At 44.6% G+C, this 23,893-nt stretch overlaps 1 protein-coding gene across 1 annotated transcript; it reads right to left on the minus strand.

The window, feature by feature from the left end:
* Positions 1-3,827: 3,827 nt before the first annotated feature.
* On the minus strand, positions 3,828-11,328 carry SOSTDC1 (sclerostin domain containing 1). The gene is made up of 2 exons (XM_086941967.1): positions 11,022-11,328; positions 3,828-5,373 (listed from the first exon to the last, which is right to left on the minus strand). The coding sequence occupies exons 1-2, from the start codon at positions 11,221-11,223 to the stop codon at positions 4,931-4,933; spliced, it is 645 nt and encodes a 214-aa protein (XP_086798093.1). The 5' UTR covers positions 11,224-11,328; the 3' UTR covers positions 3,828-4,930.
* Positions 11,329-23,893: the final 12,565 nt, after the last annotated feature.

Here is a 23,893-nt window from a genome sequence, read left to right on the forward strand (position 1 = left end):
GAGGCAGTGTAAGACGTTTTATCCCCTGTATCATGCTCTGTACAAGTAACTGTCCACATCACTGCTGAGGCATGGATAGACCAATGTTTTGCTGTTAACTCCACCAATGACAATGTGTCAATCGATGAGGGGCAGTGTGGCTAATCCTTATGTGGTACTCTTACAAGGGCTGACAACAACATCTGCTCTGGTAGCTGATGATGCCTATATGTGCGGGTTTGTGGAAATCTCAATGTAAAGGCGGCTTGCTATGTGATGTGTGCTTGGGGGCATGTTAAAACAAGTTTCTAAATATGACTGTCTATGTGCCCATGTGAAGTCTTGTCTAGAAGCATATATGTTTATCTGTATTTGGCTATTGTTTGTGTGTGTGAAGTTTATGGGGTGTACAGGTGTTTGAGGAGGTGTATGTTTATGTTACCTTAGTTAAAATGTCTTGTTAGTAGCATATACTGGTTGAGAAAATGTTTGTTGTATATAAGTATTTGACTAACATTGTTTAAGAATGTCAATTAGTTACACATATGATTAGACATAAACAGGCACATGCATCAATATTGCATTTTGCGATTCCTTAATTGCGAAAAATAAGGAATCGCAATTAAGTAATTGCAAAATGCAATGCATCAAGAAATCGCTATAAAAATAGCGATTTCTTAAAATTCCTTAATTGCGATTCTCTAATTGAGAATCGCAATTAAGGAATACTTCCCCATCCATTCCTATGGGCCTAACGTCCCATAGGAATGAATGGAAAGACATTCTTAATTTGCAATTCACCATTGAAAATTCGCAAATTAAGAATGCAATTTCAAGGGTGCAGTGGTGTACAAAGGACACCCTGTTGCACCCCTGAAATCTTCTTAGGAGTACATTTTGCACACTCACATGCCCCAATGGCATGTGTGTGTGTAAAATGGAACTTTGAAAAATGCACTTTAGTGCATTTTTCAAAGTTTTCGCAAATTACCATGAAGATCAACTTCATGGTAATTTGCTCCCCTTATTTGCGAATTCGCAAATTTTTTAATTTTGATGCATTGCATTTAAGGAATCTCAATTTGAGATTCCTTAAATGCAATTGCAATTTAAGAAATCGCAATTTTGCGATTTCTTAAATTGCGAAACTTACTAAAATGTTCATGCAACCCAAAAATGGAAATTGCATTCGCAAACGGCCGAATTTTGCGATTCGCACCGTTTGCGGATGCAATTTCCTTTGATGCATGTGGCTAAAAATGTTTAAATGTGTGTTTGTCAAGAATGTTCCCTTTGCACACGCATGCTTTGTCTTCTATTTTGCTTTATTACAAAAATAGCTCACCGCCCCAAATTATGTACCTCATTTTTCCTGGGTGAAAATATAATTGTTGTGCCCTTCAACAAAATTGTAAAACACCTTTGTCTCAATGGACTTTAAAAATATATATATAATATATAATGTGATCCCCATTTATCCGAAGGTCTTCCTTTTGGTATTTTTACTGTTTGACAAATTGCATATTTGTGTGGGTGGGCAGAAAGAAGTTCCATTTTAAAGGAATGGTGTATCTATCTATCTATCTATCTATCTATCTATCTATCTATCTATCTATCTATCTATCTATCTACCTACCCGCCTGCCTGTCTGTCTGTCTATCTATCTATCTATCTATCTATCTATCTATCTACCTACCTACCCGCCTGCCTGTCTGTCTGTCTGTCTGTCTGTCTGTCTGTCTGTCTGTCTATCTATCTATCTATCTATCTATCTTCTACCCATCTATCCATCTATCTATTGCAGTTACTGACTACATAAATGAGTGGAAGTTAAATATTTAAGGGATTTATGTCATACAATGTTATGTTAAGGTAACAGAGATGTGTATGGTGCTGTATTTTCATTAGTATGGCCTCACAGCCCTGCCAGGTTCAGATATCAATATACTTCTTGAGAATTCCAACACAGAGGAGTGTTTCTTGTGTTGATGGAGATGCTGATAGTTTACCCTTATGGCTGGTACCGTTGTGAGCTCGGTGAGAACTGTTGAGCGTCTGCTCTCTCTTATATGTGTGCTCAGTTTTCTGCCTGATGTGTTTAGCTGGATGTTTTCTATTACCCAGTGCACTTCTGTTTGCACAGCAACAACAGAGCTCTCTACTCACAAGTGCAGACACAAGAAGAGGGCGAGGTTGTGCATTTAGCATAATAGTACTGTTCTTGTCATCTTATGCAATTTCCATTTTTCACACCCTGATTGAAGCATGCCTGTAGTCTTTGGAAGAGTGATAGAGTGATGGGGCCTTATTTATCTTCTGATTATCAGAGTGCCTGGAGGAAGGTGACATTGGATTGGCTTTCCACTGCCTCCCCTAACCTTCCTCGCTTGACTCCCTCCCCGGGCAGTAGATGATCTCTCGGGAGGAAGGGCAGTGAATTAGAGCCTAGAGAGGACTGCTTTTTCTTGACACCCGCCTCTTTGTCCTGGAGTGAGTAGAAAAGAGAGTGCTAGAGAAGCTATGCCAGCACCTCCTCCTAGACAGTAATGGGGCACAGGAGGGTTAGGGAGTGGGTCCATAGAGGTGTTCTTGGGCATTTCACATGAGCTTGTGTTTGTCATCACTTGTTTCTTGCCTGGGACCAGCTCTCCAGCCCATGGCAGGATGCCCACCAGAAGAGGGTAGGAAATGGCGGTGGTTAGTTCCCAGTAGGTGGGCATAAGCTGTGTGCTTGAGGGCCTCGTCTCAGCACTGAGGCGGGAGTCACTGCAGCCATACTTACCTCGGATCAGAAAGATGGTGGGCCCCAAGTGCCAGTCTGTAAGCTCTGTATTTGATTGGCTTTTTTCGTCCCACGTGACCCTCTCCAGGCTATGTCCCCCATGCTTCCTCTCAGCGTAGCTCTGAAGTCTCCTCATGCCGGGTACGAGATCTTGATAAAGGAACGGCTCATTATACTTGATGTACAGACCTCTGTTCAAGTAGTAATTATACTTCCAAACCTTGCTGAAAACAATTGCCTTTCAAGCTAGACACGGATTGCTTTGAACTGTTTGTTCTCCATCTACCGCAGAGGACAATCAGAAACCTCGAAAAGGCATCTACAAGTCTTGCCTCTGATTGGCCTGCTGCCAATCATGATGCAGAACGCATTATAAATCATGCATCTCAAAACATTCAGTTAAAACTGCAAAGGACATTGGATTGGGTGCAGCCTCCTGTTACCCCCAAGTTCACCATATTCTCAGCTACTTAAAGTCTGACTGGAGAGGGATGAAGCAAGGTGCAGTCCAGGAAGGAAGAGCAGAGTAGCTGACCCAGCCCTGGAGCACCCTCTCTTGCAGCCTAAATTCTAAGAGAGTGACAGACAAGTGCCTGCCCCAGGCGTTGTTATAACTCCTGAGATCACAACTCGGATGCAAATACTTTTTTAACTTTTCTCGAGCAGTTCGCGAGTAGCGTGTTCACTCTCCATTCTTGTTAATATCCAAAGTGTGCGTTAGTAAATTAAACAATCTTTGTGTAAATAATACAAAATAGATTTACTGTGGGGTTAGCTCTTGACTTAACACCTGTGGGCCTTAGGTTGGAAATAATTTACTAAATCAGCAATAAAGTGGTCAGATGTGTGCAAGATTGGTCCCTCACCTTAGCTCTGTGTCATCAGGTGTTACAGAAAAAGGTACCTTAGGAAAGAACTCATGGGTGTCTGGTGGGTGGGGCTGGATGGAGGTCTCCATGGGCAGCAGCTCAAATTTAGGAGTCTTTTTTTTAAACAAATGATGGCTACCTGTTATTTTTTTACAACTAAAAAAACAATAAATGATTGTAGAACACGAAGTTTAATATTTTCATATAACGATGGCGCATTTATTAGACATAAATGTACACTTGTACAAAACAATTACATGAAATGGAAGAAAATACATCAACGTTCTTTTATTTACAAAATGTACAATGTAATCAAAATTACAATTCTGTTACAATATAGCATGCACTGTACAAAGATAACGCTTATTAAATAATTACATTGGCAAATAAATAGTTGGGTTTGGTTTTTCAGCTGCCGCCATGCAAGTTATGGCATATTACACTTTAAAAGTCAGCAAGCAATGTAGCAGTTTCTGCAAAGACATTTTGGTTACGAGAAATAATTTGATGGATATGTCAACCGAGCAAAATAACGAAAAGTATGCCGGTCATGAACTGTTCCCAACATAAACAAACAACATCTTGTTTGAAATATTTAGTATGTTATCCCCAGCTCTACATAATGTCTCTGAAAACATGCAGTTTCAATGATATAAAGGAAAAGACTGCAGCAGTCAGGATTCAAGCTCCTAGAAAACCATATAGACATGTTACAGCCAAGTATGCCTATGCTGGGGGTACTTTACTCCGTATAATAGGCCAGAAACTCTCTCCTTACAACCACTCTCCCAATCTCAATGTTTTTGTCTCCCACCCTCTAGTCTCATGTGTATTATTTCATTCCTCTGAGGGATTTTAACTCTTACATGCTTGTATCCAAAGAAACTATAAGTGAAGTCCTTTTTCATGAATGTTGGAGTATGTATGGCACTTGAAATGTAAAACTCACCTCCTGTGATCATCGCAGTCCTGTATACGACCACTGTTTTATGAAAATCACAGACATACATTTCTAATCTTGATGTAAAAACAGAGTTTGGTGAAATTACTGTAATGAGTTTGTCTCTTTTTTGTGTGGATACTTTGGCATATTACGGAAGCCGTTGTCTAAACAGTAGAAGAAGGCTTGTGGTTTCTGGCCTCATCGCACTAGGATCTGGTCTCTGAATATAAGCATTAAGAACAGTGATCCTCTTGAGTCTGACAAAAATCAGAGGGTTGATCCATTACACTGCTCTAAGAAAGGAAGGCAGGTGCAGTTCCTTTACACAGTCAATTCTGCAAATCCTTAAATTGGAGTTCAGTTATTGGATTTTCTTGAGCCGCGCTGGATAGCTCCTGTATTTGCAAGCTCCTTCTTGTCCTTGTGGTGGTGGTGAGGGTGGATCGCCTTTATTGGTGGGGATCCCTCATAGTTGTGGCTGGACTCATTGTGCTGCCTGGTGTACCTCTTGCACTTGCAGGACGTGACCACCGTCACCTTGTAGGTCCTGGTGGTGCCGTCCTGGCACTGAAGCTGGATGCGTTGAGTGCGGCTCTTGTCGTTGACGCATCTCCACTCCTGTGAGCTTCTGCGACTCCAGTACTTCATGCCATAGCCCCCTCCGATCCAGTTGGGCAGCACTGGCAAAGGCAGGCACTCCCCCGCACACACCAGTTCTTTGAGAGGGCTGATGCTGGTGCACTGGCCATCAGAGATGTACTTTGTCGACCTCAGCTCCCTGCAGCCCATTTGCTGGCGACCTACAAAAGGGAATCAGAGGACATCACTGTTGGGAACAGATGATCCTAAAGCAATTCTCCACCACTGCAGCCTAAAGTCAAATACTGCTTGTCATTATCAATGCACATGAACCCAACGCCCTTAGGTCACTCATTTCTAAAACACAATACATGTTCCAGGCAGAGCAGAATCTTCTATCAGGCACTTCAACAAACAAACGCCTAGTGGTGTCAGAACCCAGGTGGCTCCACACTTGTTTCATCTGAGGGTGTGAATGTCACTGTGTTTTCTGTTCAGCATGGAGAGAAGTGGTGAGCATGCTTAGAAGATCTTAAGTAGGTGGGGAAAGGGCTCTGCAAGCAGAATAGGAAGTGGGATATGAGGGTGAGAGGCATCCAAGTCTATGAAGCTGGGATGGGAGCGGGAAGGGAGTGCCTTGGACAGTGAGCCTATGTGTACTTGAGAGTTGAGATGCAACGTAGCTCTTGAACCAACCACAAACAATTCTAGGACAGGCTCTGCGATATATTTAAACTTTCGCATCGGGTGGCAGTGGCTTTAAAACCACACATAGAATAGAGGGACACACACTTCTAACATAAGCCAACCTGATTAAAAAAAATAGGAGATAGTGGATGAGAGTAGCGAAGCAACTTTCCAAACAACCCATAGAGTGCACACTAAGTCCATAGGCAAAAGAAAGGAAGCCCCTGCCTCCCCTTGAATGTCAAGTATTGTTGTTGTTGAATGCACAGGTGTGGTAGCGGGATTAGTTGTCAGCTAATTTCTGTGTTGTGAATACTCACACTGAACCCAATACAATGTAATCATCACTCAAAAAGAAGGGACAGGAGTAACACAGCGGATGGACAACCTGCCAACGAGTGGCAGTCGGTGCCTCTTCATATTGGCAAGTGTGGCCAAAGTAGGGGGGTTGTGCTCTTGCACGAGGGTGCCATTGCGCTGAAGGGTGCACCAGCGAACACGGTTAATTAAAAAAACATAGCAGGAGAGGCGCAAATGTGCCTTTTTTATCAAATGCTGTAGCATGGAAAAAGAAACAGTCCCTTTGTCCAGCATTTGCCACGTGATAAAACGTATTACTGCTCCTTGTGTATTTCAATTGTTTTCTTTCGGTAAATTTAGCAAAATGTGCACTCAGGTGCATGTTTCAATACACAGTAGACATTATAAAACACCATTGTAATAATAATCTGTTGTCTGTGAAGAGGTACGAAGCAAACAGGAGGAGATGATGGACCGAGCACTGAAACTTTTCAGACACTCACCCCCAGTCACAGATCTGGGTTGAATCCAACATCGTTCCTTAGCTCACTGTGCCACCCTAGTTCAGAGCCTACCATATGCAAATCAGTCTTGACCCGGTGCCTCAGGGGAACAGTCCAACCTGAACTGCCAAGCTAGGTCCTCACTAGACAGGAAACAAGCATTCTGGGATCGGTTTCAGGGCAACAAGACTGATTTGCATATTACTGGGTCTGAACTGGGGTGGCGAAGTGCGCTAAAGAACGATGATGGATTCAATCCAGATCTGTGACTGGGGGTGAGTGTCTGAAAAGTTTCAGCGCTCCGTCCATCATCTCTCTTTGTTTGCTTTGTTCGTCCGAAATTGGCAGGGTAAGCCAAAACATGGGTCCCTTGCTCTCTTTGCCACTGGATTCAAGCTAGCCTGGCTGATGAGGTGTGTTCCCCGAAACCGGTCCCAGGATGTCTGTTTCCAGTCCAGGGAAGACCTACCTTGGCAGTTCGGGCTGGACTGTTCCCCTGTGGAGCAGGGTCAAGGCTGATTTGCATATGGCTGAATCTGAACTGTGCTGGCAGAGTGAGCTAAAGAACGATGATGGATTCAACCCAGATCTGTGACTGGGGGTGAGTGTCTGAAAAGTGTCAGCGCTCCGTCCATCATCTCCTTGTGTTTGCTTTGTGAGGAGGTGTGCCCTGATATTGGCAGACAAAGCGTGCAGCAGATGTTGGCTGCTGCCCGGTCTCAATGGAGCGCATTTCTTGGGTCTTTCATCCATTACCCCAGTAAAATCCACACCCAGCCGACTCCCGCAGCACCCCAGCGGCAGGCACCGCGTCTGCCACGCGGCCAGCAGCTGGCCTGGCTCTACTGTAATCCTCCACAGACAGGCACGTTTACAATAGCAGTTGGTTGGAAATGAATACCCCCTCTGTGCGGCTGCTCCCAAAATATGCAGGGCTCTGGTAATCTTATAATCAAGAACCATTTCATGTGCTGCTAGCCATCCCCGGTTCAGCAGTCCTGACACACCTTGGCGTTCCTGAATGACAGAGAGAGCTCTGTTTGCCTCCAATGTTCCAGGCATGGAGCTATTTACATGATTAATGTACTGTGTTGGAAGCGGGACAAGTTCGGTTTCATTGCGGGCTTCTAGGCCCCGATGCCTCCGCCTGCCCTTTCCCCTCCTTGCCTGGTGAAAACGCAAGTAGTGGGAGGGGCCTCCTGCGTGAATGGTACATGCCTGGCCATCGCCAGAGGCGTCGGAGGCATAAGTGCTAAGCCAGGAAGTGAAAACAAACGCCGTGGCATGTCCAAAGCCCTTTATCTGCGGATAATGCGCTGCATTTCTGAGGTGCTACAGACAAGAGAGTGAAACCACTGGGTCTGACAACGCCAGCATCCTCTTTCAACCCGTCCCTGCTCCATTACATCTGGGCTGGGGGCGGGGGCGCTGCGCGGGTGCCGCCCGGAAGCCCACGGATCTGGGGGGGCTTAGCCTGGGCCTGCAGGCGTGCTTCCCACACTTGGGCGTTGACACAAAAGAGGGTTTCCACACAGAATTGTATCTGCTTGAAGTCTATTGTGCTTCGCTGGCCCGGGGCACGGAAGCCTGCTGTCAGGAAGTGAATGTGTGTTTTGCACTGTAGCATTATTATAATGCTTGTGCTTCATATCCGTGGCAGGTCCTCAAAGCTCTCTGATTTGCGTAACGGTGAGGGGGGTGAGGACATGAGGTGTGCTCAATGACGGCGTAGCAAACTGGTACGTGCAATTGAGCATACGCGGTTGTAGAGACTATGAGAAGAATAGATGCAGTCACGCATATAGGTACCCCGTTTTTGTATGTCTGTGTCTGTCCCTTTCAGCCATTGGCATTCTTCAACCAGCCTCTTCTAACCATTGGCTTGAGACTTGCCATGGAGTATTCGTCTCTCACCTAATGGTTTTGGGTACATCCTTTTGCCTCCATTCCAGTGCCTGCACTGAACTGCATGAGGGACTATTTACAACTACAGCCCTGTGGCTCCACTTCTGACAGCTGCTTCTCAAGCATCTGCATGAGTTCCAGTGCTTAATTTGAGCAGGTAGTTTCCGGTGCTCACTACCAGCAATTAATTGTCAACACCGGCACTTATGATAGCCTGCAACGTGGCGGCACTGTTTTTGTATTTTGGAGATGAGCACAGCAACAGCTATTTATTAGTTCAATCTATATTAAACTGGACTAATGCATGCCTCCCAAGCCGATCTCATAGCTTTGAAGGCCTAGAATAATCACACCTGAAAAAGTGTGAAGGTTAATGGTTGTGTTATTACTTGCACTGGCTGCACTGGGAGCAATGGGCAGTGCAAGCTGCTGTGGCCTCCTGGAAAGGACCCGGGCACTTATTATGTTACAAATTAAGCACTGAAGTCTGTTCCCACAATGAACTAGAACTCCAAATCAGATCGAGTGGCTTATTAAATGCTTTTTATAGAAGAGGTCAGTAGCATAGAACTTCGCCCACTACAGTGTGGATCAGTGGTGAAAACCACTGAAGAGCACCTTCGAAAGGCGCAATTACTGCAGACGAAATTGCCTCTTGGTGCTACAGGCTGAACAGAAAAGTGTGTCTTGACCAAGTGTATCAGGAGTCAATAAAATGAAGCAGATAAGGATACGCTGATATGCCCAGGATCACGGTAATTTAGTTAAGTGGGAACTTTTTACCTCAGATCTCCTGATTTCTCCCTCTGCATCTTAACATCTAAGACAATACCTCCTTTACTCTGCACAATAGTATTTTTACGCATAAAATACATGTGCCTAGAATCCTCAATTCGAATCCATAGGCGCTACAAAGTAAGACAGAGACGTCCGCGCAGTCTACATTGCACTCTCTTCCAGGCGCGCAACACCCATTGGACTCACCGGGCTTCAGCCCCCCCGTCGTGTGTGGCAGCCCGGGATGAGACAGATCCCGGGCACACACAGAGCCGCACCCGAACGTTTCACAGGTCTTTAAAAGACCATTTGAATGTTAATTAGGCCTTGCAGTTGTTTCACCCCTTGTTGGAGGCCCTGCAGCTCCACTCTGCCTACTGATTAAAGGTTCATCACCCTACCCCCCCCCCCCCCCCCCCCCCCAAATGTGGCTCTAGTTGCGCCTCTGCTCTCTTCATATGTTGTTTTCAAATCCTTCAGTAAGAGGAATCGACACCTGGAGTTTGAAGATTTTAACACTAAGGTAACAATTTAGCACAATCCGTTAAAACAAGCTAAAATGTGTCTGCATGCCAAAGAGTTGAACGTTTGCCGGGGCAGCGCTCGTGGCGGGCACTTCAGGGGTCAAATTAAATGCTCGCCTGTATTGTGCGAACTGTTGATATTATTATCCTTATGAGCCACCTTTATAGACCACAGTTTAAATTCTGGGTGGGTTACAAAGCCTTCATCCTTCATGGGTCGATAAATAATGAAGTACGCTCAAAAGTGGGCAACTTTTTCAGCGATGAGACACAGTGTAAATTGTGGAGTTAAGAGTTTAATAAAAAGAAGCTTCCATTAGTAAGACACTGGTCAGTTTCACTCCTGTGGTCTTTCTCATCAGCCAAACGTTCTCCCCTCAAATGCCTGAACTGTTTTTAACCTTTTCCGTTGTTGTGCGTCTGTACCGCCGAGTTCAATCTAACTAAAAAAACAGGTTTCTGGACAAAAGGCTATGTGATATTTCGCATTTTTAAAAACAAACTGGATATGTTGTACAATCGCGCTATTGGCAGTCCAGGCCTCACCCATCCACTGGCCCCTATACTAAATTCGGTGTAATCATTATGCAACTTTTCGATGACACCCTTCCAGGACTCCGCAGTCATGCGCCTAAATTCGCATTATACAAATACCGCATACATATAGAGGGGCCGTACATTTTTGTACAGTGGTAAAACAAGAAGCTATAAGATCACCTAAATCAATGTTTTTGTCTCTCTTGTCCTTGTAAGGATGAAATGATGTGTTAGCCCTAAGGAAACTTGAACCTGTAACTCCGAGGTAGCATAACGTTTTTTGCAATAAGTGCACTGACCCACTGAACTATGTGATACCCACATTGGCATACTGTTTCCCATTCGAATAACAAGAGTTAGATGCTCTCAATGCAGTACGCGCAAGGTTACCTAAGCAGCCTTTAATGGATGCTACATGTCCTTGCTTTAAATGGGCAGGCACTCCCTGGTATTGAGTACCCGCACTTCTTTCATTTGAAAAGGACAGTGCTGGCACTTCTCAGCAGCAAGAGTCGAACCCTCTGAATGGAAGAGTACATGCATTTCTCAGAAGCAAACAGGTAATCTGGTAATCTGGCACAGGGGTGCATGCACTTTCCTATTTCCGTCTCAAGCACTGAAGAATAAAACACGTACTGTGCCGGTCCGCGCCCTGCAGGCTGGGGTGCCGTCCGCCGTGCCTCGCCTGGTTCAGCGTGCTGTTGCTGGGGCTCGCCGGAGCGGGCTTCACCAGGTGAGAGTACAGGATCTCCGTGGCATCGTTCTTGAAGGAGAGGCAGTTTCTGACGAGGATGCACGCCAGGAGGACGCAGCAGTGGAGAGGAGCGGGGACGATCATGGCTGCGTCAGGCACCGGCTGTATCTCCCTTCGCGAGTTTCCTTTCCCTCTTTCGTTTGACTGAGTTTCCCGGCTCACCCTCCTTATATATATAGACGCACCGTGCCTGTACATCCCTTCAGGTGTAAAGTTCTGGCAGGCAGCAGTGAGTACAAAGGGGCGGGTCTGGCTCGTGACCCTCTAAACTCATCCACCAATGGAAACGAAAGCGCGCAGAGAAGGAGGAGCTTGCGAAAGAAAATACACCATGCTTCCCCTGGCTGCGGGGTTTGGCGAAATACGCACCTACCGGTGCTGGCGCAGCCTCTGGGCACCTCCCATTGTCTTTTGCCCCATGCTGGATTATGGGACCCTTATGTGCAATCACCATTTTACACAGGTGTTTGTGGGGAGCGTGTGTTTCGTTTCTGGGGAAAAAGGGACCTCCAGTTTTACATTTTGTGCTTATTTGAAAAGAACCTCCCTGAGCTACACCAGATGTGGCGCGTGAGGCGATTTACACGTCTTCTGGAAAACTGGCGTGTGCCCAAGCGGGGCACAGTTAACACCCCATTTTATTATGTCATGTAATATGCATACTCTAAACCATATTCAGTAGCGCTTCAGCGGTTAAGCCTTTTTTAGTCGCTCTTGAAGGCCCTGTCAGGGCTAGAAAGTGCAAGATATGTTGGCTCCCTTTTTGTTTATTTGTGTTTTAGGACATGCAGGGGCAGAACCAGACCAGAACTTTGTGAGGAGGGGGGAGATTTTGATGCGGTTTGATTCCTAATGCCTCTTCCAGTCAGGCGTGCAACACTCATTGGGTTCAAAGGGCGTCGTGTGTGTCAGCCCTGGCTGTGACAGCTTCCCGGGCACACACACAGCCGCACCGGAGTACTTCACTGGTCTTTAAAGGACCATTTATTTGTTAATGAGGCTTTGTTGTGTTTTCACCCCTTCTTAGAGCCCCTGCATCTCCATTCTGCATATTGCTGGAAGAATCAGCCCCCCCCCAAAAAAATTTGGGCGCCCCCCTACCCCTGCGAAATTTGGCTCTAGTTGCGCCTCAATCATCCTGAGTTTAAATTGTGAAACGCCAATCAATTGGTAATATCACTACATGTTAATTACTCTGACGGGAATCTGTGCTACTCTAAATTAAAACAAAACAGCCTTGTAGCATCATACACTGAGCTGTTCTCACGTGAGATGACTACAGAAAGTTAGTTTTCTTGAAATAACTCTGCAACAAGTGGAGGTATAGCCTATGAGGGACACACATTCCTTCAACCTACAGTGCACATAGAAAGTCAGGCTGGTGGGTAAGGTCCTGCAAGGCGTTCACTCCCGCAGAAACAGTGGCACTTAATAGCATATGTTATAGTAACAGCAACCATGCTTTCATTTTGTTCTGAAGCCCTGGCACATACGATGTGAAGTCCATTGCAATACCAATGTTATTTTTAAATGCTGTAGAGGCAATTTGCATTTTAGAATGTAACATTTGTTACATGTTTCTCCAACATTAATTTGAAAAGAATTGCCATATTCTCTGTAATGGTTGTCCCGAAAATTCTACTCTGATTGTAGCAATTAGGCTGGCCTGGGTAGAGAAAGGGACAAGGCAGGCAATGTGTTTTTTTCAAAGTAGCATTGGAAAAAGTATTACACAAAGTAGTGTTATCTTTCAATGCTTTTGCATTGGTAATATACCCAGTGTCAGAGTTAAGCTGCTTTTGAGAGACTCAGGCTTAGTTTGGGAGCAGAATAAGGTATCATAAGCATTTTGCTGCCAAACTACACTACTTCAAAGAGGCAGGACACAATGATGCTAAGTCTGCACATATGGCGTGCTGGTGTGCTTCCTCTGCACCAGCTCCATCCTTGAGAAAAACACACTGGGCATCTGTTAAAGCAAATTCTGCATCAGTCTCACAATGCACTGTGAGAAACTGACCAGAGAGGCATTTGCTTTAAGGTGGCATAGGTATCCGTCTGGTTAGGCATAACTTATATAGCGAGGCTTCACATAGCTAAGCTATTTCTCAGTCTCCTAGTAAGTCAGACGCCAGATACCTGAGTTATTGCTCAGATGAGAATGCCCCATCTCTAAAGGACAAGGGCCACAACCCATCATCTCTGCTCAATTTATTATTTAACTTTCCACCAGCCCTGCGTTTAGTGTCTTAAAGCACCCTCAACATTTATTGAAAACCTATACATGCAATATGTGAAATAATCTTGCATCCCCTCTTCTTTTTTTAAAGATAAAGTGTGACAAATTTGCCCTCTTGTTTATTTGTAAATGTGGTAGGATGTGATAACTAGTCCATTTAACCCTGTTGATCTATCCCTAGGCACTTTAAGTAGCCTACCATAGCCCTGATTATAAGTTGTAATGCTCTGGGGTGGTGGGCATGCTGCGCATCAGTAATTACCAGTACTGGGCAGTAACAACCCACCTGCACTATGAAATTATGAGTTAAACCCCACAGAAGGGGGGAATTAATGTGAGGACCCGGATTAACCTGGTGGCACTCTGCATGGTAGCCCCATGCTTTCAGCAGGATTGTAAAAGTGTGAGGGTGCTTAGATAAAAGTGTGCAGCAGGCTGTTTTAAGGTAGGGGTGGAGTGGGAAGGTGAGATGGGGGACGAATGGAGCAGTGATTAGTTTCTGACGGGTTGCATGTATGATTCCCCCTATACTATGTTTGAGGTTTGGGAAGGAGTCATGGAAAGAGTCCTGGCAACAATATATACTTTTCCTTCAGTGATTTTAGCACCTGGATTTTCCGGTCGGTAAAATATGGCTCATTGCTCCTGCTCCCAGTAAATCTGGGTTCAGGAACACTGGACCTTTTAAATTTGTGTGAAATTAGTTCCCACATGGCAATTTCCCTCCACGCTGTTTCCAATCAGGGCCTATTTCTTTTACAGGCATCTTGTAGGTGGGCTGAGTGAGCAGAGAGTGCAACACCATCAGGTATGAGAAGCAAGGAAAAACAAACAAAGTCTCCTCTACCAGTAAATGGCTTTTGGATGACCTCAGTCCTTGAAGTGGGTGGTCTCTATTGGGAACGACAATTCCAAACTTTTTTCAATTTTATAGTAACAGTTTCCATACTTTTTTTTAAACAAAAAATAACAATCATTCCAGAATGAATATGACGTCAGGTTCCTCTGCCTGAAAGGAGGGGAGAGAGGGTCTTCTGTTCTGCGAAGCAAAGGAGAGGCAGCCTGCAAAAAAAAGGAAACAGTTATAATTTCCAGGGTGCATTCTACATGATAGAAATGTAAATGCATACAAATGGTTCATCGACAAATCCAAGTGGTGCTTAGGAGCCAAGATATGTCTTTACTTGATGCAGTTATTTGAGGCTTAATGATGACAAGGGTTTATTCTTTTTGAGAGGTAAAGTAACGGTGTTACCAGTTGAATTGTAGAGAGCATACTTCTAATGAAAACGTATTAAAAAGGTTTGCAATAGCTACAGTCTGATTGTGCATTGCTAAACATATATATTTTTAGCACACTAGTTTTTTTAGCTTAAACACATAGAGGCAGACTTTCTGACAATTTTTGCCGGTTTGGCTTTACAAAAGTGACACAAACTGGTGAAGTTGATTTGGTATTTACATTCCAGTGCAAAACATATTTGTTCTGGAAAGTGGCCCTAAAATAATGCAAAGTATTTCTAGTACTGCTTTGCATCCAGGTGACATATCATGGGTGGTGTATGGTAATTCCTGTGTATGCACCTATGGCTTTTAATGCAAAGTCCTATCTACTAACATTTGTAGAAAGGGCTTTGCACAGAAAATAACACATCTTTGAGGCTGGCTTTGATTTGGAGAAATGTTTTTATTTCTTCAATTCTTCCCACTTTGCACAAGTGCTGCACTGTACAGCACATGTACAAAGAGGGAAAAGCGTTAAACATGTCTGAGCATAGTATTTTGCACTGGAAGGGTACCCTTCCTGTGCAAAATCTATGCTTGCCCGAACATACACTCCCTTGCCCCAGTGCTCGGGTGTGCTTGTTGGTGCACATCACCCTAAAAGGGTTAAAACACAGGGAGAGGAGATACCAGTACCATATCTTAGTGTGCATTTTAGTACATGTTGTTCTGCCCTGACTGCTCATTTTCATGTATCCCAGCATACATTTGGCTGCTGTGCTGCCTTGCATGAAACTTTAGTAAATCTGCCCCTTCATCTCTTTTGTGGCAGCCTCTTTTATACTGCGGTTTAATGCAATTTTAAAATAAGGGCTGGCATATTCACGGTACTTTCAGTCACAGGCTGGTACCGAGTAGCACTAAAAATGTACATCAGTATTCTACAGTGCCCACCTGACTTTCTCGTCACACACGGAGACATCTGCAGTAACCCCATTAACCAATTCAGCTTTCATAGCCCAAAAGAATGTATTCCCCACCAAATATTTTGGCATTTATTTTTCATTTAAGATGTGTGCTTTGTATTTTTTCTGTATTTTCCTGAAGGTGAAAGGTCAGCAAAATAGTTGCAGAATATGTTGTTCATTTTTCAGCCATTTTTCTGGCCTCACCAAGATTGTCCTCAGGATCAGAGTTCCCACTGTGTTTTTTAAGGACTTCAAGTGGTTTGGAAATACACACAGCTCAATAAATGTATGTGAAAATTAAAAAGGAAGATAAAGTGTATTCCAAAGATGTATTTGAAAACAAAGGAGCTGAACTAATCATGCAAATAACATGGCTGATGCACAATAAACCACTTCTCCTAAAATCCAATGCATTTTTTCCATTCTCACACCAATAGCCCCTTTTGTTTCTGCACAACCTGCTCACCTTCAATGCCCTAGTATACTTAGACCATTTCTCCCAACCAACAGGGACGTCACCTTTACAGTCACCCACACTGACATTGGTGACCTTCACCCTTGTCCTCGCATCTGAATACTTCTTAGTCCTGATTTGTATCTCATTTCTCTCATTCTCCTCCACTCACCTATTTTACATTACGCTTATACTCCACACCATCCACCCTGGGCTCATTTTGATGCACGGAGGTCTCCCACTGAACATTTCTAGTGGTGATTTTCCTGTGCATGTGTGAGGAGACATGCAACATACAGTGATGTCCCTAGCTAACTGAGTGCCATCATTAAAAGCTAATTAAACCAATCCACAGCCCTACTGGTCTCAGTATGATAAATGGAATTTTTCTTGTGTTGAATACCTCACGACTTCCGAAAATCCTCTATTACATTTGAACAAAAATAAGTGCCATTGTCATACAGCATATGTTTGGGAAAATTTTACCTTTAGAACTTTGTTTCTATTAATGTGATAATGGAAGATGTAAAAATATCTCTTATAAATAAGACTGTCACCCACCTGGAGCACAATCCCATTAGTATAATGAATTTTAAATCACCACACTGTGTTAATCTTGATTAATAATTTCAATACACTTACTTCCCCTGCATCACGCTCATTCACGGAGATAACAGGGGTTATAGGAATCACTTTCAAACTATGTGCTCAGTGTTGCAGCCTGCCTGCCCTGGTCCGACTCGGTATCCAATACCGTTGAGCGGAGGGCGGGACAGGTACGAGCCAGAGTGACATGCCCAAAACACTTCCTGATTGTTCAGTCGAGCGGTTAGCGCTCTAGCCTTTGAACACTAAGGGCTATTTAGCCACTCGTCGGCTCTAGCGCGCAGCGGTTGCGCGCAGGGTGGCGCCTTCATACGCGCCGAAGACAAGCCAAAGACCTGCCCGCCTGCGCCCGTCCGCGCCAGAACGGGCCAGGGGCCATGGAGGATCATACAATTCTACCTCACGTATTCATCCCGGAAAGGCTAACTTACACTTCGCAGGTACTGCTGAGTCTAAATACGCACCATACATTAGGCGTAAGCTGCAGCGTTCTGCCAGAGGTCGAAGGCCCTTTCTCTTGCCGCTTGTGCCACACTCAATTTTCTACGCATATGAGAAAGACGTACTATAGAAGTTGTCCCAATCCTTTGATTCCTACTATTTCGAAAGTTGCAGATGACCTTCCATTAGGGAGGAAAAACATCCTGTGTAACATCAGATCACTTTCGAAACATACCGCTGAGGTTTGGGAACTAATCTCCTCCAAACAACCAGATGTAAGTTATCTTACGGAAACGTGCCTTAAACCACACTGTACCCCAGCCATAACTTTAGGAATCCCATGTAACTATAAAATAGTTAGACTAGACCGTCCACCAAAAATTGGCGGTGGGATTGCTATTGTACACAAAGAAGAGCTGGCCATCTCGGTCCTAGAAGAACTCAGCTCCTCCGATATTGAAATTCTAGTTTTCAAAATACATACATCCCCTAAAGAAAACTATAAAGGTGCTCTAGTCTATCGCCCGCCTGGTCCCTACAATAATTTTTTCTAATACCTTGGTCGAACTACTAGCCCCACATATCAACAACGATAGTGAGTTCATATTAGTTGGAGATTTTAACGTACACAGTGAGAGATCAGACTGCAATGAAGCACAATCCCTACTAACAGTCCTATCATCCTTAGGATTAATATTAAGGAATTGTGGACCCACGCATCAGGCAGGTCACACCTTAGACCTGATACTCTCCAACGCCCCGCTTGCCGCCTGCCCACCTGCAACTCAGGTGAGCTGGACTGACCATTTTATTGTAGAATTCACTACCCCCTCCATGTGCCCACTCCTTCATGCCCCAGCTCACTACCTAGTGTCTGTAGACAGTGGCATAAAATTACCAACTTCACCTTCAGTGAAAAATGTAATCCCCCGGTCCTTCTACCTCTGGATAATATTGAAATTGCTCTTAATAAATTCGAAGGAGAAACCAAGAAAGTTATAGATAAAATTGCCCCATTGAAGCATTTCAAATCTAGGCCAGCCAAAAAGCAAGCAATCTGGTTTTCTGACCATCTAAGAACACTTAAATTTGGTGCAAGGAAACTAGAAAAAAGATAGAGAACCTCCCATCTTCAAGAGGATAAGAAAAAATACTGGGACGCATTATCCTTCTACCACAAAGCGATTCGCACAGCACGAAAAACCCATATTGCGTCACAAATACAAGAGGCAGGAAACTCCCCCAGGGTTCTTTTTCAAATCCTACAAACATTCGCTAAACCTACTGCATGCAAATCCCCTGAGATGGCCTCCCAACAGTTGTGTGATGAAATTTCTTGTTTTTTCACCAATAAAATTAAGAAAATCTATGATAAAATAGTGTACACAAACCGGGCTACACCTTCAGACCCAGTACCCCCTCAGACACACACAGAAGCTATATCGGATATGTACTCCCTAGATATCCTTCCCCCAATCTCACTACAAGAAACATCTACACTAATAAAGCAGATTAAGAGTGGGAGTCCAGAGGACACCATCCCCGCCAGGATAAGGCCTGCATTGGCAGAACAACTATGCCCAACGATTACTGAACTGGTGAATCTCTCACTTACTTCAGGCATTGTCCCTAAGGAGTGGAAACAAGCCCTTGTCAGACCTATAAGAAAAAACACTGCCACTCCATGGTCTGACCTAACCAATTTAAGACCTATTTCCCTATTACCATTCCTGGGGAAACTTATAGAAAAACATGTAAATCGCCACCTATCCGGACATATTGAACTTGCTAATGCCCTGGACTACTCCCAGTCAGGGATTCGCCCCAAATATAGCACAGAATCCACCCTCCTGTCTGTCACTGATGACCTTCTCATGTACCAGGACAAGGGCTTCTCAGTCATCTTGGTTCTATTAGATCTGTCGGCAGCGTTCGACACCGTGTCTCATACCATCTTGACTGAACGGTTGTCGAACGCTGGCATTAAGAACAAAGCCCTTGACTGGTTGAAGAGTTTCCTATCTGATCGCACCCAGAGAGTCACCATGGGTGCGTATCGCTCAGCGGAAATAGAGATTTCTAAGGGGGTGCCACAGGGCTCTTGTTTGAGCCCCACCCTTTTTAATATCTATGTGGCACCCCTGGCAGGAGTATTGCGTAGGTACGGCTTCATCCCCGTATCATACGCAGATGATACGCAGCTCCTCTTCCCTTTTAAAACTCTTTCCGCTGAGGTTAGGAACTCTTTTTCTTCAGGCATGAAGGCAGTGGCAAAATGGATGTCCACCAACTACCTCCAATGTAATGTCAGCAAAACGGAGGTCATGTTGTTCGGGGAGGCTAAAATAACTCCGGAATGGTGGCCATCAGACCTAGGAGCAGTCACTGAACCTAAACAGGTCATGAAGAATTTGGGAATTCGGTTTGACCACGATCTGTCACTGAAACAACATACAAGCTACATCTCAGGGATATGCTTCTATACCATCAGTCTGCTTCGCAAAGTCTTCCCACTACTACCCGACTTTGCTAGGAAAACCCTTGTCCAAGCACTGATCCTTAGTCGGATCGACTACTGTAATGGCTTGCTGCTCTCTGCAAATGAAGGAGTGCTGGCTAAGCTACAAGTCATTCAGAACACGGCAGCTCGCCTTGTTCTGAATGCCCCCCCGAGAACTGCCTCCAAGCCCCTCCTTGAACAGCTGCATTGGCTCTCATTCCGACAAAGAGCCAAATTCAAAATATGCTGCCTGATCCATAAGTGTTTGAATGGACAGGGGCCCGTTTATCTTGAGCGGAAATTTGTTCCCTATGTTCCAGCACGATCCCTCAGACCTTCACATGTACCAGGACAAGGGCTTCTCAGTCATCTTGGTTCTATTAGATCTGTCGGCAGCGTTCGACACCGTGTCTCATACCATCTTGACTGAACGGTTGTCGAACGCTGGCATTAAGAACAAAGCCCTTGACTGGTTGAAGAGTTTCCTATCTGATCGCACCCAGAGAGTCACCATGGGTGCGTATCGCTCAGCGGAAATAGAGATTTCTAAGGGGGTGCCACAGGGCTCTTGTTTGAGCCCCACCCTTTTTAATATCTATGTGGCACCCCTGGCAGGAGTATTGCGTAGGTACGGCTTCATCCCCGTATCATACGAGATGATACGCAGCTCCTCTTCCCTTTTAAAACTCTGAAGCAGGTGTTTCACGGTTGGACCGGACCCTTAGTATACCCTTGGAGCTGAACACTGTGATTCTAAAACCACCTACAGTGACTGAGTCTCACCCAGGCCTGACTGATATAGTGGTGGCGCCAGAGGAACCAGGGGTCAAAAGCCCTGAAGCTCCTTCTGTACATCTATTGTATAAGCGCAGGCCGACTAAGAAACTCCCTAAGAGACAAAAACATTTTGTTGCTGCTCAACATATGGACCCTAATCGTAGGGAATATGTTGCAGAAGTGGTGGAGGAACTGTTTACAGCACGGCTGGAGCCTGCTTTAGTGGCCATCGCTAAAGACATTGTGGACACTCTTAACACCTGCGTAGCGGGTTTATTAAAGAAATGTGAAAAAAATGGATTCATTTATGAAACAGCACACAGGCAAACAAGGGCGCCCCATTCAGGTCCAAGAAAACCAGTCCGATAAGCCTAGGGATGAAAATTTGCAGAGGGAGATTCAGGTTTTAAGGGGGAAGAGTCCGAAATTGACCAAAGGAAGCAACTCCCTTACCACTAATAAGGTAGGAGTAGGGAACACCAATTGTGGAGTTAGTAATATCTGGAGACCTTCCCCACCTAGTATTAGACAGTAGAACCCACAGGGTATTATCTTGAATTTGCCACCAGTTGCCGCCCCATTGGTGGCTATCTTTACCGGGGTCCCTCCACTAAGGGATGGTATAAATGAATCGACTCATGATCTCCAGAAGTTAGCCAGCCACTGGTGTGCACAACACAGTAGTGGTGGGCTAGACATCACTAAATCCATTATTATGGCAAGGAGAGTCGACTGGATTGGTTGTCGCCCTAAATGTATTACGGGAGACTGTGTGGTTGTGAATTTTATTTCCAGGTCAATCGCTGTTAGATTATTTTAGGATGCCTCAGAGATGGATAACATGGGTATTAGACCTGTGCCTCTGGGCTACTTTTACCCCCCAGTTAGGCCATACCCAAAAAATTCTATTAGACACCAGTCATTGGCCACCCGGTGTAGCTTGCCTGTTACCCCAAACAAACTGGATGACACCACACAGAATAGGCCAGCAGGGGGGTCATTGCAGAGGGTAGACAGGGTTCTTCCAGCCCTATTACCTACCCGCTCCCCTCTGTATCAGGCAAACATGGAGATAGGCCTTTCAAATCGTTTTTCTCACCTGACACAATTGGACTCAAACGGTTGACATTATGTTACCAACCAATGCCAGGATGGCTCAGAGGGTGGGGCTAAACAGATTATACCATGGAAGATCCTTAGCTGGAATGTGGCAGGTATTAGGCATAAAAGGTCAGATGAGTTATGGGTGGATTTTGTGAAACAGTATGACATCATTGCCTTGCAGGAAACGTGGGATTTTACAAGAAGTTTTAGTATGAATGGATACTTAAGTTTTGCCGTCCCATCTGTAGCAGGGTTTGCGGGAAGGCCGAAGGGAGAGTTAATTTTTCTCATTTCACTCAACCTGAAAGGCGTTTTTAAAAGGTTTGATTTAGACTCTAGTAATATTATGATACTGGAATGGAGTAGTACAAATTTACATAAGTACCTAATAATACATTTTTATAATTCCAAAGATGGCTCACAGTATAATGAGCATTTAGGTGCTTTGGATCAATTTTTGTCAGATTATAACACTGTTTTCGAAGTGATCCTCATGGGAGAATTTAATATTCATCCGTGTAAATAGGACTGCTACATGGGCGACTCTTGTGGGCCGCCCGGTGTTCTGGTTCCTCACTTTGAGCATAGTAATCAGGGAGAGGCATTAAAGGAATTTTTAGCTAATATGAATTTATTTGAATAAGGTGTTTAGGAAGAGGGGGAGAGAGTTCCCACCTTCAAAGGAAGAGGGTCTAATACAGTTATTGACTACATCTTTTTATCACCCACGGTATTGGATAAGACCATATCCTATAGAGTGGTGTTCTCAACATTTAGTGACCATAATCCAGTCCTCTTAGAGGCAGATTTAGTGGAATTGAGTGGCCCAAAGGGTAATGGGAGGGGGGAGGCAAGAAGCCTGTCTACAAAAGACCAAGGGAGAAGGATCAAATGGGACAGGATGGTGCCGGTAGCTTTTTTTGAGGAGCTTGCTATTAAGGCCGATGCAAATTTGGCAATCTGCCTTGATAGCTCTGCTCCGAGTGTTGAGATTATAGAAGCCTATGTTGCCATACGTAGTCAGATTGCGAAGAACCTAGAGGTAGAAGATAGAGATAAACCAAGGAAGGCACAAAGATGGTTTGATAGTAGTTGTTCCAAGGCACATGGGGCCCATCTCCAGGCGTTGAAAATAAGGCCAAGAGATAGGGTCCTTGTTGCTAACTATCGGAATAATGATAAAATAGTATTTGCTACACGCAAACAACAAATTAAAGAGGAGGCGTGTGATAACCTTCTCTCAATTGAAGTTTTGCGGGATAGTAAGAAGTTTTGGGCAATTATAAACCACCCGGTCTTCTCTGAGCAAGAAAACTCAAACATGGAATGTGTAATCCCTGATGAACGATGGCTCAGACACTTTAATGAAATTTATGACAAGGAGCACTTAGAGATTCTGGATGCTGGTGATACATTGTCTCAAGGTGTACACCTTGTAAACTTTGAAGAGAGTGAGGTGGAAAAAGCGATTAAAGACATGTCAAAAATAAAGCACCAGGCCCTGATGGGGTGCCTGCAGATTTATATAGTTCTGACCCTAAATTTTGGGCCAAGATCTTGACCAACGTTTTTAATGCCTCTAGCATAGCAGGCTTCCCGTCTTCATGGGCAAAATCAACCATAGTCCCAATATTTAAAAAGGGGGATAGAGGGGACCCCGCCTGCTACAGGCCAATCTCTTTGTTAGACGTAGCAGTGAAAATCTTGGGCAGAGTTATCTTACATAAACTAAGGGATTGGCTAGATGGCAGGGGGGTCCTCTCTAACCTCCAATATGGATTTTGAGAACATAGGAGCACCCTGGACCAATGCTTGAACCTTCATCTCCTTATAAGTAAGTACACAGTGGCTAAGGAAGGGTTTTTATATATGGGTTTTATGGATCTCTCCTCAACGTTTGATTTAGTCAACCGTTCCACACTGTGGGCAATTCTATGGGAAATAGGTATAGATCCACCACTGGTAAATTTTTTAAGTGATTTGCATCAGGACCTCTCAGCATCAGTTAGGGTGACCCGGGGAAGGACGGTGCACTAGCCACTTTAGCTCAAAGAGGGGCGTCAGACAAGGATGTATTCTTCTTTTCACTATATATATCAACGATTTAGAGAAGTCCTTGGGTGTGGCTACTCTGGATGTTCCGCGTATAGGGGAATCGGTCATTCCGGTTCTCCTGTACGCGGATGATGCAGTGTTACTGGCACATACGGGTCTTGGTCTCCAGAGGCTGCTGGACCATTTCGGCAGCTTTATGGACTCCTTGGACCTAAAAGTTAATATCAAAAATTTGAACGTCATGGTGGCCGGAACTAGAGGCAGGAATGCGAAGTCAAAATCTTTTTCCTGCAATGGTGTTGAACTATCGAAGATCCCGGTTTTTACCTACCATGGGGTCCTTTTTAATGAAAAGGGTACTTGGGGACCACAAGAAAAGCTCAAGA

This window comes from Lissotriton vulgaris, chromosome 10 (genome assembly GCF_964263255.1).
Source record: "Lissotriton vulgaris chromosome 10, aLisVul1.2, whole genome shotgun sequence".
Classification (NCBI taxonomy): Eukaryota; Metazoa; Chordata; class Amphibia; order Caudata; family Salamandridae; genus Lissotriton; species Lissotriton vulgaris.